At 41.4% G+C, this 21,208-nt stretch overlaps 1 protein-coding gene across 1 annotated transcript in view; it reads left to right on the top strand.

Annotated features, from left to right (window-relative positions):
- LOC107379285 (neural-cadherin) overlaps window positions 1–21,208 on the top strand; it is a 161,279-nt gene that overhangs the window by 59,597 nt on the left and 80,474 nt on the right. Inside the window, exons 2-4 of the mRNA XM_054740960.2 lie at window positions 11,520–11,708; window positions 14,902–15,127; window positions 18,126–18,330. Of these exons, the coding sequence (XP_054596935.2) occupies window positions 11,520–11,708; window positions 14,902–15,127; window positions 18,126–18,330 (620 nt within the window). The remainder of the gene's footprint in view (window positions 1–11,519; window positions 11,709–14,901; window positions 15,128–18,125; window positions 18,331–21,208) is intronic.

The following is a 21,208-nucleotide window of genomic DNA, read 5'->3' as shown; positions in this document are numbered from 1 at the left end:
GCCGAGCAACATGGACTTTCAACTCCCTCCACAGATTTTCTATGGGGTTGAGGTCTGGAGACTGGCTAGGCCACTCCAGGACTTTCAAATGCTTCTTACGGAGCCACTCCTTTGTTGCCCGGGCAGTGTGTTTGGGATCATTGTCGTGTTGGAAAACCCAGCCACGTTTCATCTTCAAAGCTCTCACTGATGGAAGGAGGTTTTGGCTCAGAATCTCACGATACATGGCCCCATTCATTCTGTCCTTAACACGGATCAGTCGTCCTGTCTCCTTAGCAGAAAAACAGCCCCAAAGCATGATGTTCCCACCCCCATGCTTCACAGTAGGTATGGTGTTCTAGGGATGCAACTCAGTATTCTTCTTCCTCCAAACACGACGAGTTGAGTTTATACCAAAAAGTTCTACTTTGGTTTCATCTGACCACATGACATTCTCCCAATCCTCTGTTGTATCATCCATGTGCTCTCTGGCAAACTTCAGACGGGCCTGGACATGCACTGGCTTCAGCAGCGGAACACGTCTGGCACTGCAGGATTTGATTCCCTGCCGTTGTAGTGTGTTACTGATGGTGACCTTTGTTACTGTGGTCCCAGCTCTCTGCAGGTCATTCACCAGGTCCCCCCGTGTGGTTCTGGGATTCTTGCTCACCGTTCTCATGATCATTTTGACCCCACGGGATGAGATCTTGCATGGAGCCCCAGATCGAGGGAGATTATCAGTGGTCTTGTATGTCTTCCATTTTCTGACAATTGATACCACAGTTGATTTTTTCACACCAAGCTGCTTGCCTATTGCAGATTCACTCTTCCCAGTCTGGTGCAGGTCTACAATTCTTTTCCTGGTGTCCTTCGAAAGCTCTTTGGTCTTGGCCATAGTGGAGTTTGGAGTCTGACTGTTTGAGGCTGTGGACAGGTGTCTTTTATACAGATAATGTGTTCAAACAGGTGCCATTAATACAGGTAACGAGTGGAGGACAGAAGAGCTTCTTAAAGAAGATATTACAGGTCTGTGAGAGCCAGAGATTTTCCTTGTTTGAAGTGACCAAATACTTATTTTCCACTCTGATTTACAAATAAATTCTTTAAAAATCCTACCATGTGAATTCATGGATTTTTCTTTCACATTCTGTCTCTCACAGTTGAAGTTGAGAGATGAAAATTACTGACCTCTGTCATCATTTTAAGTGGGAGAACTTGCACAATCGGTGGCTGACTAAATACTTTTTTGCCCCACTATACACATATATATATATATATATATATTATATATATATATATATATATATATATATATATATATATATATATATATACAGAGAGAGTGGGGGGGGGGGGGGGATAGGTGTAGTGTAGAGTTCAGGGGAAGTTCTGTGGAGGGTTACAACTAAGTGAATATAAAATAATTGAAAGGTGACATATTTTCATTGTAAATTGATTTTCTAAAGTATAATTCAGATTATGTGGGTTCTGAAGCTACATTTGGCAAATGTTGTTGTGGATTTACCACTTTTATGTCCGTTGTTACTCTCTTCATGGTTATTCATCCTCCTGCTCTCTTCTCTTCAGTATTGAAAAATGGGGCTTAATTAACTGAGTGCCTGCAGGACTTTGGCATTCTCTGTGTCTTTCTGTGTGTGTGTGTGTGTGTGTGTGTGTGTGTGTGTGTGTGTGTGTGTGTGTGTGTGTGTGTGTGTGTGTGTGTGTGTGTGTGTGTGTGTGTGTGTGTGTGTGTGGAGGTAAAGTAAAGTAGGCCATTCTATAAGGTGGTTAATTAGGATGCAGCAGGCCTCTGTCCGCTGGCTCCTAGGGACCAGATGGAGGGCCTGGTTTACAAACAGGGGAGGGTTTGTTTCATGGTTTTACTTTGACGTGACTTCAGAATGACAATGTGGACATAAGTTTCTTCACATCACCACCTTTTCCAGGAGGAAGTTGTGTTTCTACCTTGGTCTTTGTTTGCAACCAGTGCCTCTGTGCTTAGTATTGTGGTCTCAGTTCAGCCCAGTTCACTAAGTTGATCCGGTTCATCTTATCTTGTAAAACCAAATAGACTGCAATGTTTTGAACTGTGTAGCTTTGTCTCCTATTTTTTCTTAGGTGTTTCAACAGTTTTTGTTCTTCTATAAGCGTGTTTAGATACACATGACATGGTATGGTAAGAAAATATACCAAATTTTCTCTTAAACTCACAACCAGCATTACTAGTTTCCATCTAGATTGATGCAGAAAATCTGCATCTGAATTTAAGTCTCAAAAAATGTTTGATTTGGCACTGCCACAGATGTGTTATTCTTTAAACATAGTAGCCAATAAATATTTGCTATTTGTTTGAAGTTTCTGTGAGTCAATGATGAAAAAAATGACCCAAATCTGGTAGACTAACCAGAAGTGAGTTCCATATTTGAAAAACAAAATTAATTTCTGGAAGAACATTTTTGCAAATTTGCATAAAACAACTTTTGACCTTAAAACATCCTAAATGGGATAAGAACCCAGATTAGGATTAGTACCTTCATCTAAAAACCTGCCATATTCAGCCCTGTACATGTCTACTGCCCCATAGTGGAGGATCTACAGGTGGTGAGAGCCAAATATTTTTACTTATTACTGTTACGTTGTCATAGAATTCACAATAAAAACAGAATTTACACAGATGCTATATTACCAATCAATAGTATATAGTTGTGGTAATCACAAGATGAAGAATAGGTGGAGAAACAAAAAAACTACTTAAATACCACAGGAAGTAGGGCTGTAAACCACAAATACAAGAAGTCATATCTGCAAAAGCTTAAAACACTTTAATCAACTTAAAATACACCATAACCCACTCACATAAATGCATTGTCTAACACAGGAACTGTGGCTAAAGGTCCTTTCAGAAGAGACTAGCTGTTGTCCTGGCAACCGGTTTTACAACAAACACCTGCAGCCAGAGCGCTACAGAGATGTGTGCCATAATGTCAATCAACCACACACACACACACACACACACACACACACACACACACACACACACACACACACACACACACACACACATGCATGCCTGCATGCACACGCAGGTAAAATGCAGCTGTTAGAGGGAAGGCATGTACAGTGGTTATGATGGTTGTTCAAAACTAATCCTTACAGATGTGTGTGTGTGTGTGTGTGTGTGTGTGTGTGTGTGTGTGTGTGTGTGTGTGTGTGTGTGTGTGTGTGTGTGTGTGTGTGCGTGTGTACGTGCGTGTGTGTGTGTGTGTGTTTGTACACATTTATCAGGGTAACAGCTTGCTTTGATCTTTCTCTGAATCCACACACAGATGTGTCTGTTTGTGTGTCTAAACTCACCTGATGCACACAAACATCAGACATAAATGGAGGTGAGCTATCTTCTGTCAAAAGTTCACCTATTATTTGTGTTGCTGACACCTAGAGGACAAAGGAACAGAAGCCATGCAAGACATGGGATACTTAGGACCTTCCACCTGTACAGATAAACGATAAACTTAAAAAAAAACTCTAAAATAATGTTTAAAATGTTCTACGCGGTATGAAAGGACATATTCTTTATAAGTTCGACCTCTAATACCGAATATCCTTGAGCACAAAGAAGTGTCACCACATTCTTCTTCTACCTACATTGTTTATTGCAGTTGACAAAAGCGCTCTGCTTCCTGTTCTTTAGGGATTTTAGAAAAAAAAATCTCTTATTTTTGTTGTTCCTACTTTGAAGTCTCACAAGCACCCTTAATGGTGTTTGTGAGTTATCAGTGGGTTGTTTTCTTTTGTAGCGTGTACTTGTTTGTGTTTTGTGCCTTCTTTCTCATCTGTAATGGGTCTTGACTGCGTTGATCTCGCTCATCTTTCCCGCTGCTCTGCAGAGCAGGTTTGAGATGAAACAGCTTGTTAAAAACACTTTACACATAAACTTGTTTTGCTCTTCAATAACTTTTCATCAGCGGCTGCGTGATGTATTTGTTATTTCGTACATCTCGTTTGGCATCCTTCCCTTAATTGAAGCTTCTGTGAGCACCGGCAGCAGAAGCTATTTCTGAAGCGTGCGTTGGTTGGCTGCCACCGCTCCGCTTCACGCTAAACACATCAGCTGCCATTCAAGTCAGATACTCTGAGGAAAAAGACAGAAAATAGCTCCTCTCATTGTGTCTGTGTCCCCTCGCTGTGATCCCAGCTTCAGCCTGTAACCAATCCCCTACCCAAACAAATAAATACATTTAGATTAGGAAGACCCCAGAATGGAGTTTGGAGCAAACAAAGCACTATTCTGCTCTGCAGAACAAAGCAGGACACGCTCTGTATTGAGATTCAAGTGGAGGCTTTAGATGGATTTTGGCGCACCTCACTGGGACTGTTTAGTTGCTCGTGTAAAAGATGTGTCATCTTGACTTTTCCCTTTTGAACGGTTGAGGGCAAAACTGTATTTTCTGTTGAACACACAGGATTGTAAGTGTTGCTGTGCCGTGGAGAGCTTTGTGAAACTTTATTGATCGCTGCCAGGAAATTAGGAAAAGCTGATCCGACAGATAAGCAGAGGACAATCGGCTCACACAAACACAATGGCGATAAAAATCTCAAATCTCTGCCAAGAAGAAGATTTTCAAGCATCGTATTTATTCTCACTTACTACCTTGAATGGGATGTGAGGGAAGAGCAGAAAACACATTTGAGGTTCAACAGATTATAAATAAGGATTGATATTTATCCACCAAACAACAGCTCTCTAAATGTAACAGTTGGTTTGCAGCTTGGATCTCCATGAATGGGTTTGGGTTGTACTTCCAATTCCAATTCCAATTTTATTTATAAAGCGCATTCAACAAGGCATTACAACCAAACAAGGCGCTGTACACTAAAAATATTAGTTAATTAAACCGGCGTTATACAGTCATGTAGAACAGAGATAAAAGGTAAAAAGGAAATACAACAAAATTCCTAAAACTAACAGTTAAAAATCAATAAAACACAGGGAGAATAAAAAAATAAGAAAAGCATTTTAAAAAAGAACCTCAATAATACAGAAGTTGATATTGTGAATTCCATTTTTAAACTATGTAGTTGTAAGTGAGGTTCATAATTATGTGGTATAAGCTAGGTTGAAGTAATGAGTTTTCATGCGTGATTTAAAAATGCTAGCTGTTGGTGCTTGCCTCACTAGCAGTGGTAATGCGTTCCACAGCTTGGGTGCACAGACAGAGAAAGCCCTTTCTCCACGGCTTTTTAAACGAGCATTCGGAACAGCTAGGAGGAGCTTATCTTCGGACCTGAGAGCAAGCGGCGGATTGTAGTAATGGACCAGTTCACACAGATATGGAGGAGCTTGATGGTTCAAGGATTTGTAAGTCAGAAGCAAAATTTTGAAATTTATCCTGAACTGCACGGGCAACCAGTGGAGAGATTTCAGAATTGGAGAAATGTGTTGTCTTCTGTCAGCTCCAGTCAGCAACCTAGCTGCTGAATTCTGGACCAGCTGAAGTCTAGAAAGAGCTGCTTTACTGATGCCGTATAAGCAGGAGTTTGAGTAATCCAGCCTTGAAGTGATGAAAGTGTGGACCACAGATTTCAGAAGACGGACACTCAGGATGTGCTTTAGTTTCGAGATGCGTCTTAGTTGGTAAAACATGATTTAACTGTGTTATTGACCTGGGCATCCATCTTCAGAGCCTGGTCCATTTTTACTCCAAGGTTGGAAATTACAGTGGAGACATTAGGTGAGAGATAGCTGAGGTCAGGTTGATGAGTAGCCGTGGTACTGTAAGGACTGAAAACGATTAACTCAGTTTTGGAGTCATTAAGATGGAGGAAGTTATCAGCAAGCCTTAGCTTGACCTCAAGGATACAATCAGACAGAACTTTCGTTGATTGAGTTGGCTTAAATGAAAAGTAGATTTGACAGTCGTCAGCGTAAAGATGGTATGAGACAGTGTGCTTTCTGAAAATGGCTCCTAAGGGCAGTATATAGAGGTTGAACAGTAACGGGCCGAGTATTGAACCTTGTGGGACACCCCAACGTAGAGGCTGTGACTCGGATGAACAGCCATCCAACATGACCCTTGCGGACCTGTTACAAAAGTATGACCTAAACCAATCTAGGGCTGAGCCTGAAATGCCAGCCCAAGTGTGAAGTCTTGTGATCAGAATGTCATGATCGATCGTGTCGAATGCTGCGGATAGATCCAAAAGTACCAGAACCACATGGAAACCTGAATCTAAAGCCAGAAAAATGTCATTAAACACCCGAACGTGAGCAGTTTCAGTGCTGTGCTGTTTTCTGAAACCAGACTGACAGATGTCCATTACCTGAATTTCATTTAGATGTTTCAGCAACTGTTCATACTTGACATACATGTTCAACTGTTCATACTTGACATACATGTTCAACTGTTCATACTTGACATACATGTTCAACTGTTCATACTTGACATACATGTTCAACTGTTCATACTTGTGACAAAATCTATTTATGTAAATCTAACGCAAAATTTAAGGTTAAGTACTCGATCCTAAAAAAGGAAGACTAGGCAGTTTTTAGCAGCCGTTAGTGAAAGTAACTAAAACATGCAGGAAATGTGCTGGGAGCAGACTGCAGTGCTGGCATGTCAGTTTCACTTTTGCTAAATCCAACAGGGACCGGGCCGCCACTCTGAAGTTGCGAGTGTGGTATTCTGGCCACAGAGGGCTGTGGGTGAATGAGTGGTGTTTCATTAACCCTGTAAAAGGTCATTATGCACATACTGGCTCAAGAAAGCACGTGAAGTTACTTGTTTTTCTGAATTACACAATACAGAACAAACATTAGTATTTTTTGAAAATGCTTCTCTAATTCTTTTCATCCGTTGGGCAGAACTTTAACATGAACTCATTGATGATTGGTAACTTGGGTGCAATTAACAAACTCTTTCAGCTCTGCTTCTATGTTTCAACTTAGGTTTGGTTAAAAAATCCATTGATACTGATTATTATATTGTGTGTTGATTTTTTTAATTTTGTATATCTGACCTTTTTATGCATTTGCCGTGATAACGTTTCAAAATAAAAGCAGAATCAAATGATTTTTTTTAAATGCAGCCTTTACAAAGATGTCTCAATTTTCATTTAATTTCTGTGATTCGTTTCCTTGTTCCCTGTTCTGGCTTTGTTAGACCGTACTCTTTGGGTGAGAGCTGTGCCCATAGGACATGTCGCTGCTTTGTGAAGTGACCCCTTCTCCCCTTTTACCAAATTAAACTATCGTGCAGTCTGGTGCTGGAAAAAACTGAAACCAACCAACAAAAATAACTTACCCTTAATATGAGGGGATATGGGTGGCAAGAGAAGGAGGAAAAGGAGGAAAAGCTGAGCAGAAATCAGATCTCATTTTCTGGTGTTTCTTCATGTGTAAGAAAGTCCAGAAAAGCTGAGAGACATCCTGAGTGTCTCAGATAACTGTTTCCAACTCACTTTAAGAGACTAAAATCAATAAATCTAAAGACAAAAATGTAAAATATAGTTAAATTATTCTGTTACTGTTTGCAGTTTTGAGGAAGTACGAAAAGTTCGAAGAGGTCGGATGAGACAAGAGACTGTGGGAGCAGGCTTTGAAATACGGTGGAGCTAGCCCGGCTCCCCTGAAAGCACCTCAGCTGTTATGAGGGGAGCCTCAGAGGTTTATGGAGTCAGACATAACAAGCAAAAACTCAAACTGATGTTTTAATGCAGAGCACTAAGTTTTTGAAGTTCTCTCTCTTTTTTGTAAGGCTGTTGTGACTCATCAGGAACCTCTAATGCAGAAGTGTCTTTATCCAGCAGCATCTTCTGTAATGAAGTGTCTCAGTAGACTGCTGTTCTTCAGAAGTCATTATTCTGGTGTCGGTGACCTTTCCACTGCCTATAGGAATGAAGGCAGCGTTTAGTCCAGCTGACAGCTCTTCCTCCGTCCTCCCACTCCTTGGTGTTCGTGCTCAACCCTGGCTCTGCATCAGGATGTGTTGATGTTTATCATGATAATGGGACAGATTTCATTTCACTTTCATGCACGGCCCACAGCCCAGTGGATGCAAAACAACAGACAGAAATAGATGTGATTATTCTGGATTTCATGGGTTGACTGAAGGCTGAGGTCTAGTGATGCAGAAAAAAGCAGGAAAGTGCTGATCAGTGAAACCTTTTCTCTTTTATCACCTTTTTTTCCCCTTATTCTTCTTTTTTTTTATTTTATTTACAAACAATAATCAACCCTTTGCTTGAATTACAAGCTATGTTCAAATTTAATCTGTTTTGTTTCGGCCCGAGTGCTTTTTCAACAAACATCACTGCTGCACAAAGAAAACCAGTCAATCAAAAATACATCAGATTTCTTGAGAAATTCAAGCTAACTTGGTCCTGTGTGAAAAAGCAATCCCCCCTTCATTAAATCATGAATTAACTGTGATTAACCAAATTATTTATCCAATAATTTGTTTTTAATTAGCCACACCTAGATCTGTAGAATCAAGAAACCACTTCAATAGAAGCTGTCCAACATGGAGGTTAAAAAAAACTCAAAAGGCAACATGTTTGCTGTTTTAAAGGAAAAATAAAATTAAGGACAAGATTCACGAATGAAAAGGAGATGGGGCAAAATGTCACATCTGGAAGGGTTTAAAGGCCAAAACCTCTACTAAGAAAAACACACATCTACCAAAAACGACGTGCATGGTCCCCAACATTTTGGAGGAATCCTTATTTAAACTGGCGTTTGTCCTGTTATGGCAGCAGATGTTCAGATTTGGGGTATTTGTTGAGATAAAACATCAGTGTAGCACTTTTAACCCAAGCTAGATGAACGAACGGAGGCAACGGAAGAGTTGCACAGCTTTTAGCCAATCAGACTCCAAATCCTGACACCTCCACTCTCGCACATTTATTCAAATAACAAGTGTCATCGTTTGAAAACTGCCTTTTGTGTTTTCTTGGGTTATTTTTGAATAATCCTGAAATTTGTTTTCTAATAAGAGTGTAATAAAAATACGTCACATCTAGGAGGGGGCAAATACTTTTTACATCCCTGCAAAATCTACAGATATTTTTATGTTTATGTGACTTCTTAAAAACATTACTTAAGTATAACAGTGCTGCTGTTTTCATTTTGGAGATTTTAGAGCCACCATCTTGCTAAAAAGCTTTTTTCAATGTTATTTTATATTTTTCCTTCTCTTGCTCCATCTTCACCGATCCCTCACATCCCAGTTTTCTCCTTCATTTGTCTTTTACATTTCTATTTCTTCTACCGCAGTCTTTTGTTTTTCACCCTGTTGTACTTTTTACTTTCTTCCTCATCCGTATTTGGTTTCTTCCCTTTAACATCTCACATCTCTATTATCCATCCCCGTTAATTTCTTCTTCTTTGATTCTAATTCCCCTCTTGCTTTCTGCTCTGATGAGTGGAGGGGGCTTTCTCATCTCCTCCTTGCCTCTCCTCCCTCTCTGCTGCTCTCAGTTTGTTGACACACCTTCAGAGGTGATAAAAAAAGACAGAAAGAGACACTGTTATCATCTCCTCTCATCCTCTCCTGTCACCACCTCATCCTCCTTTTCTTCTGCGGTTCCTCTGAAGTGAAGTTTCCTCTCTTGTCAGGCTGTTGTCTCCCGCGCTGCTGAGAAACGACACAAGAGTCAAAACAACAGCGAGCACACCCCAAACTGAACAAATCCCTCTTCAGAACTAGAGAACATGAAAAACAACACTGGGGAAGAGAGAGAAACGTACGACAAGCATATATATGTGTGTATTTTTACTGGGCAAATGGGAGCACCTGCTGTGTGTGTACCTGTATGTTCTCAAAGTTTTGTTGTTTTATTTTGGAAGAGCAGTTTTGTTTTTCTCCCCACCACCTTGTCACGCCTTTATTCTTGTCTTCTGGTGTAGCGGGGCGAAGATGAAACATGGGAAAACATGACAGATGCAGAGAAATGTCATCTTGTCCCCTTTGGGTGAGAGCTGCTCCTCTTTTAGACCCTTATCTGAAATAGGGGATGTAGCTATAGCTAACAAGCTTTGTTACTACAAAGCTGAGACAACTATAGGAGCTGTTCACAGCACAGGAACAGAAAATTCTTTTGTCTGGGTTAGGGTTAGGGCTAGGGTAATCCTAGGGTAACCCTTACCCTTCTTGAACATTGTAAGAAACCGCAGCGTCCTTGTTTTACTCTCAGGTGAAGCAGGCTAGAGGCTAACGTACAACTAATAATGCAAATGGTGAATTAGAACAAATATCTCAAGCTACTTTTTAAATTGCCAACAACTTGATATTACAGTGAAATGTGTGTGTGAAGAGTTTAATGAGCCAATCGTGGCGTTTTATTTTCTTTACTGAGTCATTCTGAACTATCCCTGCTGAAAAAGAAACAACATAAATCAGCATCCAATGATGATCCTGGACGGGATGCTGGTCCAGCATCTCCTCTCCAGCATCCCGTGCTGGACCAGTATACCAGCAACAAAGCACAACATCTGCTGGTCTGTGCTGGTTTTTTTCTGCAGGAATAACAGCAAGATGACAAACTCCTCTAATGTTGGAGGCATGCTACTGTGATAGTAAGTGCTCACTACAATTAAAGGGTTAGAGTTAGGCTTCGCATCAAGACTAGTGATGGATATCATTAGCACACTGGTGCATTTTACCTCCAGGTTTTCAGTTATGCTCATTTCACTACTCCAAATCTGGAAAAACCCATCAATTCAGCACAAAAAGTAAAAAATTCTTTGTGTATTGAAATTCTGGAGCTTGTCTCTGATCCACCTAGATTTGTTGAAGGATAGAGTTCAGTCAGATTTCTTCTAGTTCCTGGATACCATCTGGATATTGTATCTACATCATGGTTGCCTCCAGTGATGGCAACCCTTGTTTTCCCAGGAAGTGAAAAGCCGTCCCACACCATTGTACTGCCACCACCAAAATCCGTTTTCCACAACTTCCCCGAAATCCAACAGCCATGGGATGAATTGGGACTCATTGCAATATGTCTTGTTTTTACTGACTTTAGCCATCCAATCTGATAAACAACACCAACGAGTCAATAGCAGATTATAAGCTCGTCGGTACTGGCAAGCAGATTTGGTACGCTTCATATGGGTACAACCCACAGACTCAATTCTGCTGCTTAACCTTCAGACGTTTTTTTTTAAACAAATTGTTGAAGTTGTTGTGTCCGGAAAGACACTTCACCCTCCTTGCCAACTGGTGGCACCAATGTATAACCTCGCTTCTGTCAGTGTGCTCTGGGTAGCTGTGGCTACATCTTAGCTCATCACCACCAGCATGTGAACGTGTGTGTGCATGGGGGAATGTGTTGTAAAGCGCTTTGGGGGGGTTGTAAAACTCTAGAAGGCACTATATACATACAGACTAGTTATCATTTACTAATTAGGTGATCCAGTTTGAAAACTGAAAACAGAAAATGGAAAGCACAGTTTATGAAAATGTTATTGATGCTATAACAGATACTAATGGAGTGTAAGTAGAATTTTCAATTTAATTTTTTCATTGTCTTTTCTCCAGGTGATGAGTGGTACCTGTGCAGGTTGACTCTGAGCACGCCCAGCCAGGCTGACTTGCAGTGGGCGATGTTTCCATCACCTTTCCTGGCCACCATCAGTCCTGATGCCTCTCCTAGTTCAGTAGTCTATCGACTATCGGCACGGCAACGAGACGGCACACTGGAACAGGCCCAGTTCCTTTTACTGGATGGTAAGTTGGTATTGTTTTTTTAACGGTTTGTAAAACGGTTGCTGTTTTTCTATATTTTAATCTGCATATGTTAAAAAACGTGCAGCATTATTAACATGCATGAAATGTTGGTGTCCACTAGAATGTAAATGAAGCTTATCTAGACCACAGCGCTCAAATTCCTCAGAAAAGTACAATTAGGATTTTCTGAAGCACATTCAGTCATGACAACAAATACAATTCAAAACGCATGAAATAGTCTATTAACATGCAAATTGATGTCACTGTTTGCACAAGAATTTTTTTTCTCACCAGTCAAACCCTCTTTCTCCAGTTGAGTGTTTTTCCTAAACCTGCAATTTCCTTGCTCCCGCTTTTATCTGCTGCCTGTATCTGTAATTAGGTCCACCACTGCTCCTGCCAGGCACTCTGTGACAAACCTGTTTAGCTCAAAGGAGCGATTTATAAATAAAAATTGACTTGTTGGATTTCAATTACCGTCAAGAGGGAGAGAGAGAAAATAACACACATAAACAACATGGAGCTGCACTGTTAATCACTCCCTGGGGCGAAGAAAGCTCCCAGAAATGGGAATAGTGACAAAGTCTCTGGAGAGGTTGAGAGTGGGAGAGTAGAAGGTGGGCGTATGGGTGCCGGTGGCTGTTTTTCTTTTTTCTTACCAAAATATCTTTAAAAAGGAGGAAGGAAATAGAAGAAAAATAAATGGTGACGGGCTGGTATTTTTGGAGCTAATTTTAATGTTCTTATATTAAAATTATCTGACTTCCCTTTGGCATTATGTGACTACATGTGTACTGATGAATAATCCAATAATTTGTCTTCAAAACATTTCTGGCTTCATGCCATTATGAAAATATGGCCACAGACTGTGTGCTCATATGTGTGGAGCTCATCAGTGGTAAAATATTTATAAATTCACTCAGTTTAAACATCACTAAAGGGATCCTTTGCAACTTTTTCATAGTTTTAAATCATTTTCTTGAGCCAGTTTGTGCTAAAATTACCCTTTACAGGGTTAATGTAAGGCCACCCAGCCCCTGTCGCCCCCTGTGGCCAGAATATAAACTAATAAAACTCGAGCTGACATACCTGGCTCTGCAGTCCGCTTCCATCGCATTTCCTGCATGTTTTAGATCATGAACACAGCTGATTTGTTTAATTTAGAGATGAATCATTCATGTAGACACTAATGGAGGCTGAGGAGACATTTTAGCTGTTAGATTGAGGTGTTAAAAAGACGAACGCACAGCAATGGCATAGGTTTTGCTTTCGGTTCTACAAACGGACACTAGCTGGTGCTAAAAGCAAGCCAAAACTGCCTAGCCTCCCTTTAATGTACACTCTATCCCCATTTACTGATCCCTATTTACTTCCAGACCATGGATCCACGGAAATAAGAAAAATTGAATGCAAGTGTTCTGGGCTATTAAAACTTGTTTGTTATGTGCCGTGGATTAAAAAAAACAAATGTTGATGCCAAGAAAGTGTTTATTTTTGAACGGGAGTAAACGTTATTTTAGGTTTTGAGAGAAAAGACGTATAGGACTACAAATTTTCGTCTCACCAAATTGACGTCATCGAACCAGACACAGAAAAAAGGGAAAAATTAGTTTAGCAAACTTTGAATCTAAGATTAGTCTTACCTTATGCCACACAATCTTGCCCAATCTATTAGCACTCTGGATGTGTGTTCTGATTGGCTCTGAGATATTAGTGATGTGTTGGTCGCGAACGAACCGGCTCTAATAGCCGGCTCTTTGAAGTGAACAACGGTAGTCGGCTCGTCATTGGGAGCCGTCCCCTCACCTCCCCCCTCCCCTCTTGCTTTGGTGAAAGCTACATGTACATGCGATTGGTCAACATGTGTAACTGCGTGTCCAGACTGTCCACACACAGAGCAGTAGGGGCGGGGAAGAGGGAGGATCAGACTCAGACACACAGCAGACCACATGCGGGTGGAGGGAGACGAGAGGGAATGAGGAAGAGGAAAAATGCGAGCGAGAGAGGAGAGTGCGACAAAGACGGTGAGAAAAGGAGCGCCAGCAGTCGGAAAGTGGAGATTTCTTAAAGTGTTCAGTTATTAAATCCATAGAAATGATAAATATTTGATATATTGCATTTTTTACATTAGTAAATCATTTTACATATAGTTTAGCATTATTTTGGGTATAAATGTACTCTACGCAACAGAAAATCTGAGGAGCCACTTGGGAGCCAAAAGAACCGGCTCTTTTTGGTGAGCTGAGCCAAAAGAATCGGCTCTCTAAAAAGAGCCGGAATTCCCATCACTAAATATTATGTCAATTTTAAACCTAAAATGTATTCATTTTAGACTTTAATACCTCTATAGGGGGACTTTAAAAGTAATCTGTTTTAGTTACAGTTGAGTAAAATCCAGAAATTTTTGAGATTTTTATAACCGTTCAAAGCAAAACAATTATAGTTTAATCAAATCTTTTTTTATTAGCTGTAAAATGACAGGAGTAGGTAAAAATAATAATCATAATTAAGTAAACTCAAGGTTACTCATGGGTAATTTAAACATTAGGATAAAATGATGGACAGATTGGATGCGGCTGCAGAACCCTCTGGTCCACAGCTGGGGATTCTTAATTAGCTTTTATTCATCCTTACATCCTTACTTCCATTCTTCTCCCACCACTTTATTTTTTTAATCCAAATTCACATCCTTCCCTTCCCCTTCATCATCTATTCATTTCTTCTTCTCTCTTCCATCAACCTCACTCCTAGCTCTCTATTTTTATTTTACTCTTCCTATCCTCAGTTCCATCTCTCTATCCCTGCCTTCTCCTGCTTCCATCGTTTCGTCCCAGGGGTACATGGGTGAAAATGAGCTCGCTGCTTTTTTTAATTTTATGTCTGAGTCCTCGGAGAAAGTTAACCAGCTTACAGAACACACACAGAAATAAACACACAAGCAGCATCCCTCCAGCACCAATTTGCCTCAATTGGCTTTTCATAATTGGACAGCTGGGACTCCATCATGTTATTTGTGCAGAAACAGACAGGCAGAAACACTAACTGATGGATGTTTATGTAAAAAAAAAAGTTAAAAGTTATAAAACTGATACATTGTTCCGTGACAATTATGACTTATATTTGACTAATAAACATATTTATTTGTGCAAGAGCTTTGCTTCCTTGACTGACTTAAATGTCTTTTCTTACAAAGGTGGTGAGGACTGCTTTGAGGTGGACCGTCGCTCTGGCATGATTAAGATCACAGGACGACCTCTGACTCCAAGCAGAGAGTATCTGCTGCGAGTCCAGGCAGTAGACGGTCGAGGACGTAAAGGCCCTCCAGCCACCGTTTTCATCCTTGCCGGATACCGACCTCCACAATTCACCAACTCCACCTACAGCCTGAATGTGCCAGAGGACACACCTGTTGGCCAATCGTGAGTTCTCACATCAGTCTGATTTTGTGTCCGGGTCACATGTTTCTTTTGGTTGGATCACAGGAATTCTATTACAACACGTGTTGTCCAACTCGGGTATTTATAGGAAAGAAGGAAATATCCAGAAAAGGGCTTTGGACACATTTTTGTGGAAGATGCATAGAAAGCTGTGGCTATTGCCCTGCAAACAGTCAACGTCGCATGTACGTGCAGATCTTGTCTATATTGAGTCCGTCGGTCCAGACCACGTAGGATGTCCAAACTAGATCTTTGCAGTGTGTGTGTTCATTAATCAGGTCAAAACAGCCTTTTTAAAAACTAAATCTAGCATTATAAAACACTAAACCAAGACTTCTAGTAAATACCTTCAGTATTTGTGCAGATTTTCATGTTTCTATGGGAGTTGCATAATCTATTAGCCTGGCAAACCATCCTATATATGTATTTAGGATATAACTGTTTTGTGGCCTATTGGTATGAGACTGGGAGGTTGTGGGTTCAAATCATATGAAAGACACCAAAACTGGGACCCAGTGACTCCTCGCTTGACACTAAGGGGTTGGAATGGGGGCTTAAGCCACCAAATGGCTCTGTCTGCAGCCCACCACTCCCCCAAAGAATGTGTCAAATGCGGAGAACAAATTTCACACAACAGCGTGTGTGAAAACTAATGGGACTTTAACTTTATATAGTCTGGGCAGGTCCCATAACAAAACTCAGTGCTAGGGGTGGAATCTACGGTTGTCTTTCAAACTGTCTCGGCACGATATTGGACAGCCCTAGGACCAATCAGAGTTTGAACAATGTGACAGATTCATAGCAATGGAAATAAAAGAAATGAATACACACTTTTAAAAAAGGGTTTTTCATTACCCGGTTTGCTGGATTAACGCTGTTGGGTACAACTTTGGGTTAGTTTGACCCAATATTGGTTCAAAAAGCCTTGACCCAGGAGTTGGGTTGGCAACGTGTTGGGTTCTTTAATTGCCTCCAAAGCTTGACTAATTATGAAGGGTCATAGGTTGGGTAGGTTTGACTACCTCTTGGGTCAAAACATGGACGTAATTTTGGGGGGGGGACAGGGGGGACATGCCCCCCCCCCACACTTTTTCCAAAGTCAAGTTTTGACCCCTGCACTTTTTACCATCCAAAAACAATATTACGCTATATTAAATTGACACTGTTGAGCTCTAGGACCAAGCGGAAAGCAACCGTTTGTGTTGAAGCCTGTTTCCCCTTAGAACATAGTGTAAAGATACCCCCCCCATGTCCCCCCCACTTCTAAAGTGAAAATTACGTCCTTGGGTCAAAATATACCCAACTGGTGGGCTGAAAACAATTCTCAGAAAATGCTGTATGTTCCTCAAAAAAAGTCATTTCCAAAGGCGCTCATTGGGTTGATTGCACATTCCAACTGACTTAGAATAACCCAGTGTTGGGAGCAACCACTACCAGTGGCTGGGTTGAAGCTGTTTTTTTAACCCAATGTTTTTAGAGAGTACATTAAAAAAAATACTAATTACCTCTGTCTGCTCATGTCTCAAAGAAGAGCCCTAGTCGTCAAATGTTGAGGCCAAAGTCGTTTAAAATTGGCTCTTTTCCTGAGCCAAGGCCATATTGTTGTTTAACTCCGTCGTAGCTCTGGTGCTAATCCCACCCAACGTTTCTCTGCATAGATCACTGTGAGTGGCTCGGCTTAAATTTAGCTAAACTAAAGTTAGTCCTGCTGAGGCTACAACGGCGCATGGCTAGACTGACTTGCAGAGCTAAAACTTTTGCTATTGCTACCGTTGGTCTAGATTTTCAGGCTAATGTGTTTTAGGGTGTGTTTTACAGAATTTCACAATGTCGGAATTTGTCTCCAGTACACGGGTCTTTTTGTTCATTGTGGATGCATATTCAACAAGCATTGATGCTATAGCTATAAATCATGCAGCATTGTTGTCATACGAAGTGTTTCTTAAGCTAAGTCTCTGTTTTAACTTCCTGGTCTGCTGGAGCATCATGTAAACCCACTCTGAAAGCTGTGCATGAAAACGGTATTTGTGCATCTGTGCGTTTGTGGTTCTTTACATTGTCTGTCACGTGATGCATGGAAAGATGAGCCCCAACGAGCAAGACAAAAGAGAGGAAGGGGAAGGAGAGATAAAAGAACACCAGTAGGAGTGAGGGGAAAGAGGAGAAGAAGGGGTTAGAAGATAGAGGGAGGATGGGGTGGAGGAAGAGGACCCAGATGTATGAGTGTGGCTTGAGGCTGGGAATTTGAAAGTGTGGCAAATTCAAATATTTATTAAAAGTGAGGAGTGGATAAACATGAAGGGGAGTCTGTGAGTGTGCTGAGTCCCTCGAGGCTGCTGGCGCAAAGCACATTGTATTAATATCCAAGCCTCCACGCCACCCTGAGCGCTGTATGTGGCTGGATCTTTATGTGCTTTGTAGCTCTACAACCATTGTCATTTCTTTGTGTGTTTTATATTCTTACGTGTGTTTAACCGTGTGTGTGTACTTTAATGATAATAATTAGATAGAAGGCCAGTGAGCTCAGAAGAATCTGTGAAGGCAGCAAACTTTAAGCCGAGTGCTGCAGCAGCATGTCACACAGCTCCTCTTCTCTTTCTAAGTCTGGAGACAGAAATACGAAGCTGCTTCACTCTGACCTGTGGTCATGTTTACACTTAAGGCAAGACAAGCCACATTTATTTACAGACTAGAGCAAATTTCACACATGAAGAAATCTTAAGTGCTTCATGCAGCCTGATTTAACTGGGAAGGACAGAAGTAACAAGAATAATTTAACTGAGTAAACAGAACATCACTAACATTCACACACCAGGAGATAAAACAGAATCCTAATTCTGTTTCTCCAACGCCGCCATGGCAGCATCCATTTTATTTAGGTTTGGATGAAACCAGACATCTGAAAGAAAAGTTGAATCACTGCAGAAAAAAATTGGCGTCTTTCTGACATTTTTATTGTCATCTTTTTTGTTGTGGTCAGAGTTGCTGTGGTTCAGGCCATCTCCTTCCAGAAGAAGAGTCTATCCTACATGCTGCTGGTTAATCCTGGAAATCTGTTCAGCATCAACCAGGAGAGCGGAGCTGTCAGCCTCACCAGAACCGTGGACTACGAGAGCGGACACAACCTCCATAATCTGCAGGTCCGAGCCTCGGAAGCTGACACGGGACTCAGCAGTGTGGCAGAGGTAACTCCACCCCTCCAGAAATAACCTGATTATTTAACCTGAATGTGGTAGCTTTAATTAAACTCTGTTTGTTTAAAAAAATGAAAAAAAAACATCCATTTTCTTATTATTTTTTTATACAGTTAAGTAAAAATGTTATTTTATGTGACACGTTTCAGCTAGTATCTCTAGCCATCATCAGAGATCGCTGATGTTGGTGGAGTCACTTCCTTTTATCCACGGGCAGCAGAGGGCAACACCATCTCCTGCTGCCCGAAAACTTATCTGAACACTTTTAGCTGCTTTTATCAGTTTTTTTCTGAAAGGAAGAGTGATTTTATTTTTTAGGATGAAAGGCTGCCTGTTTTTCTCTTTTCAAAACAAGAAAAGAGGCACAGCTTACAATCAGTGAGTTTGTGATATTTCCGTGTCTGCGCTGAGCTAACGCAGCAGCACCAGCATTTGTAATTTGACACAGGCAGGCCGTAAACTCCAGAGTTGTTTAAAGAACTGGAGCCAGTAAACCGGAGCAAACCAAAAGTTACTTTTGTACCCGTAAGAAGCCACACAATCCATTAGTTTTACTCTAATATTGGGAGAAGAAAGTTAGAGGCTAATGTTGAGCTAACAATGCTAACGGTGAATTAGATGCAAAAAGTCGGCTCTAAAAATATCTCAAGCTAGTGCTCTAATTACCAACAACTTGACATTACAGTGACGTGTATGTGTGACGCGAATAATGAGTAAGGCGTTGTCATGGTGTGGAGGAAAGTGTGGATTTAAAGTAGGTGAGTATGTCATGTTGGGATGCAGTTTCTTGACCCACGACATGCAGAATCACACACGGGAAACAGGTAGGTGTAAAAAAGATTTATTTTAAATGAGGAGCAACAGGAACTGAAGATGCTGCATACTGGTAGCAGGATTCCAGGGTGGGGGGTCCTGAGGAGGGAGACAGAGTGAGATTCCAGAGGGATTTATGTAGATATTGACTTAAATGAAAGCTTACCGTTTTCCGGGTACGGTAAGAGGCACAGAGGGAGCTTGGTCCGGTCCAGAGAGCAACAAATTGTTTGTCCAGAGGTGAGGTTGGTGCGGATGCTGGTGAGGGCAGGAGACCGGGCTGGTTATGGAGATGAGGGAACATGGAGTGGAAACCTGGAGGAGAACAGGGAGAGTTGTCTTGGATTTTCAGGCAGCAGGTTTTCTAACAAGATACACAAAACTCAAGGCAGGTTAGTGGCTAGACCTATCCAAACAGAGTAATCATCTGGCATGGTGTTGTGTCACACTGCTCCTTAAATCCCCTGGGCCTTCATGACAAGATCAGCTGCAGCTGGTTGCTCTCAGACACACCCACCTGCAGACAAGACTCAGACCCTGTCCACATGTAGCCGGGGATCTGCCAAAACGTAGATATTTTTCTACGTTTTGGCCTGTCATCCACACAAAAACAGAGTTTTTTCACACGAAAATGGATCTTTTTAAAAACTCCGGCCAAAGTGAAGATCTGCGTTTTCTCCGTTTTGGGGGTCTGCGTATGGACAGACAAAGCCGGAGTTTTAAGGTCCGCAACGTCACTTTCCGCGACAAAAAAATGCTGACATCACGTGTGCGACCTGTGTTTACACTAGCCGACAGCATGGATGCTCTCAGAGCTGCGCTCGCTTTATCAATTGTCCAAGCGCTTTTTGCTTGTTTGTTTTTGCAAGCGGAATTACTGCTCCTTGTTGAAGACCACAGACGAAGGACGAGGTTAAGAATGGGGGAAGTACTGCCGCCTACAGGTCTGGCATGTCCTTAACAACGTATTTATCCGGGTACGTGTGGACAGTTTTATTCTTTAAACGAGGTGGTGTGAATGCAAGTTTTTGGAGGGGCAGATATTTGGTTTTTTTTTTTAAACCCGGTTACATGTGGACTAGGCCTCAGAGGAAAACAAAATTACTGGCAGGCAGCTCACCACGGACCATGACAGAGTAAGAGCACCGAGTCAGCCATAGGAGTTTGAAAGTCTTCAATTGAGACACAGCAGAACCAAGGAAGGGATGAAAAATAAACAGATAACACAGACGATCCGACAACACACACAGCACTGACAGGGATTAAACACAAGCGCGAACGGATGATTAGAGAACGAGAGGCAGGTGGGACCAATTAACACAAGACACAAACTGAAGCTGGGGACACAGAACATGACAGGCATTTTACTTCCTTTACTGAGTCATTCAAAACTATAACAGCAAGCTAACAGCAAGACAGCAAACAACCACTAATGTTGGAGATATATCACCACATCAGGTGTAGTAAGTGCTCCCTACCATAAAACACCCAAGAGGGCTAACACCAGATATGATAATAGGCGTTTTTCCATTACCAGAACTCCAGGGTAGTTCCTGGGATGGGGAACTTGACCAGGAGATAGGATGTCCCAGTCCTCTCAGCTGTTGTGTCTCCATTCAAACTCAGCCCTTTCAGAACTTTGCACAGACGTCACCATGTCACGACTGTTTAGTGAGTGATGTCACTGATCAGCCCCAAAAAGTGCCCAAAGTAACATTAATAATATTAAAAGCATTTATTTTATAGAAGTAAATCATAATTTAATCCATTCAGAGGACAAGAGCAGCTCCGAGTTTTGTGAAATAAGTCCTGTTAATTACATCTGTGGGGGAATTTCCCCATTTCTTCCAACAGCTGTGGGGGAATTTCACCAAGTTTTCCGGTGTCAGGAGTTCGATTTTAAATGTGATCGCTGCTCATTTTCTTTTGCTTTAATTCTGCATCACGAGCTACTCTTCTAATTTTACTCCTGCCATTTGTTTTGGACGTCTGCTGATGTCATTTCCTACTGAGTTACAACCAATCAGAGTGAGTTAACCGGAGGTTTCGCTCAGCT

This window comes from Nothobranchius furzeri, chromosome 5 (assembly GCF_043380555.1).
Source record: "Nothobranchius furzeri strain GRZ-AD chromosome 5, NfurGRZ-RIMD1, whole genome shotgun sequence".
Taxonomy (NCBI): Eukaryota; Metazoa; Chordata; class Actinopteri; order Cyprinodontiformes; family Nothobranchiidae; genus Nothobranchius; species Nothobranchius furzeri.
The sequence above is the reverse complement of the archived record's forward strand: the minus strand, read 5'-3'. Positions and strand labels throughout refer to the sequence as shown.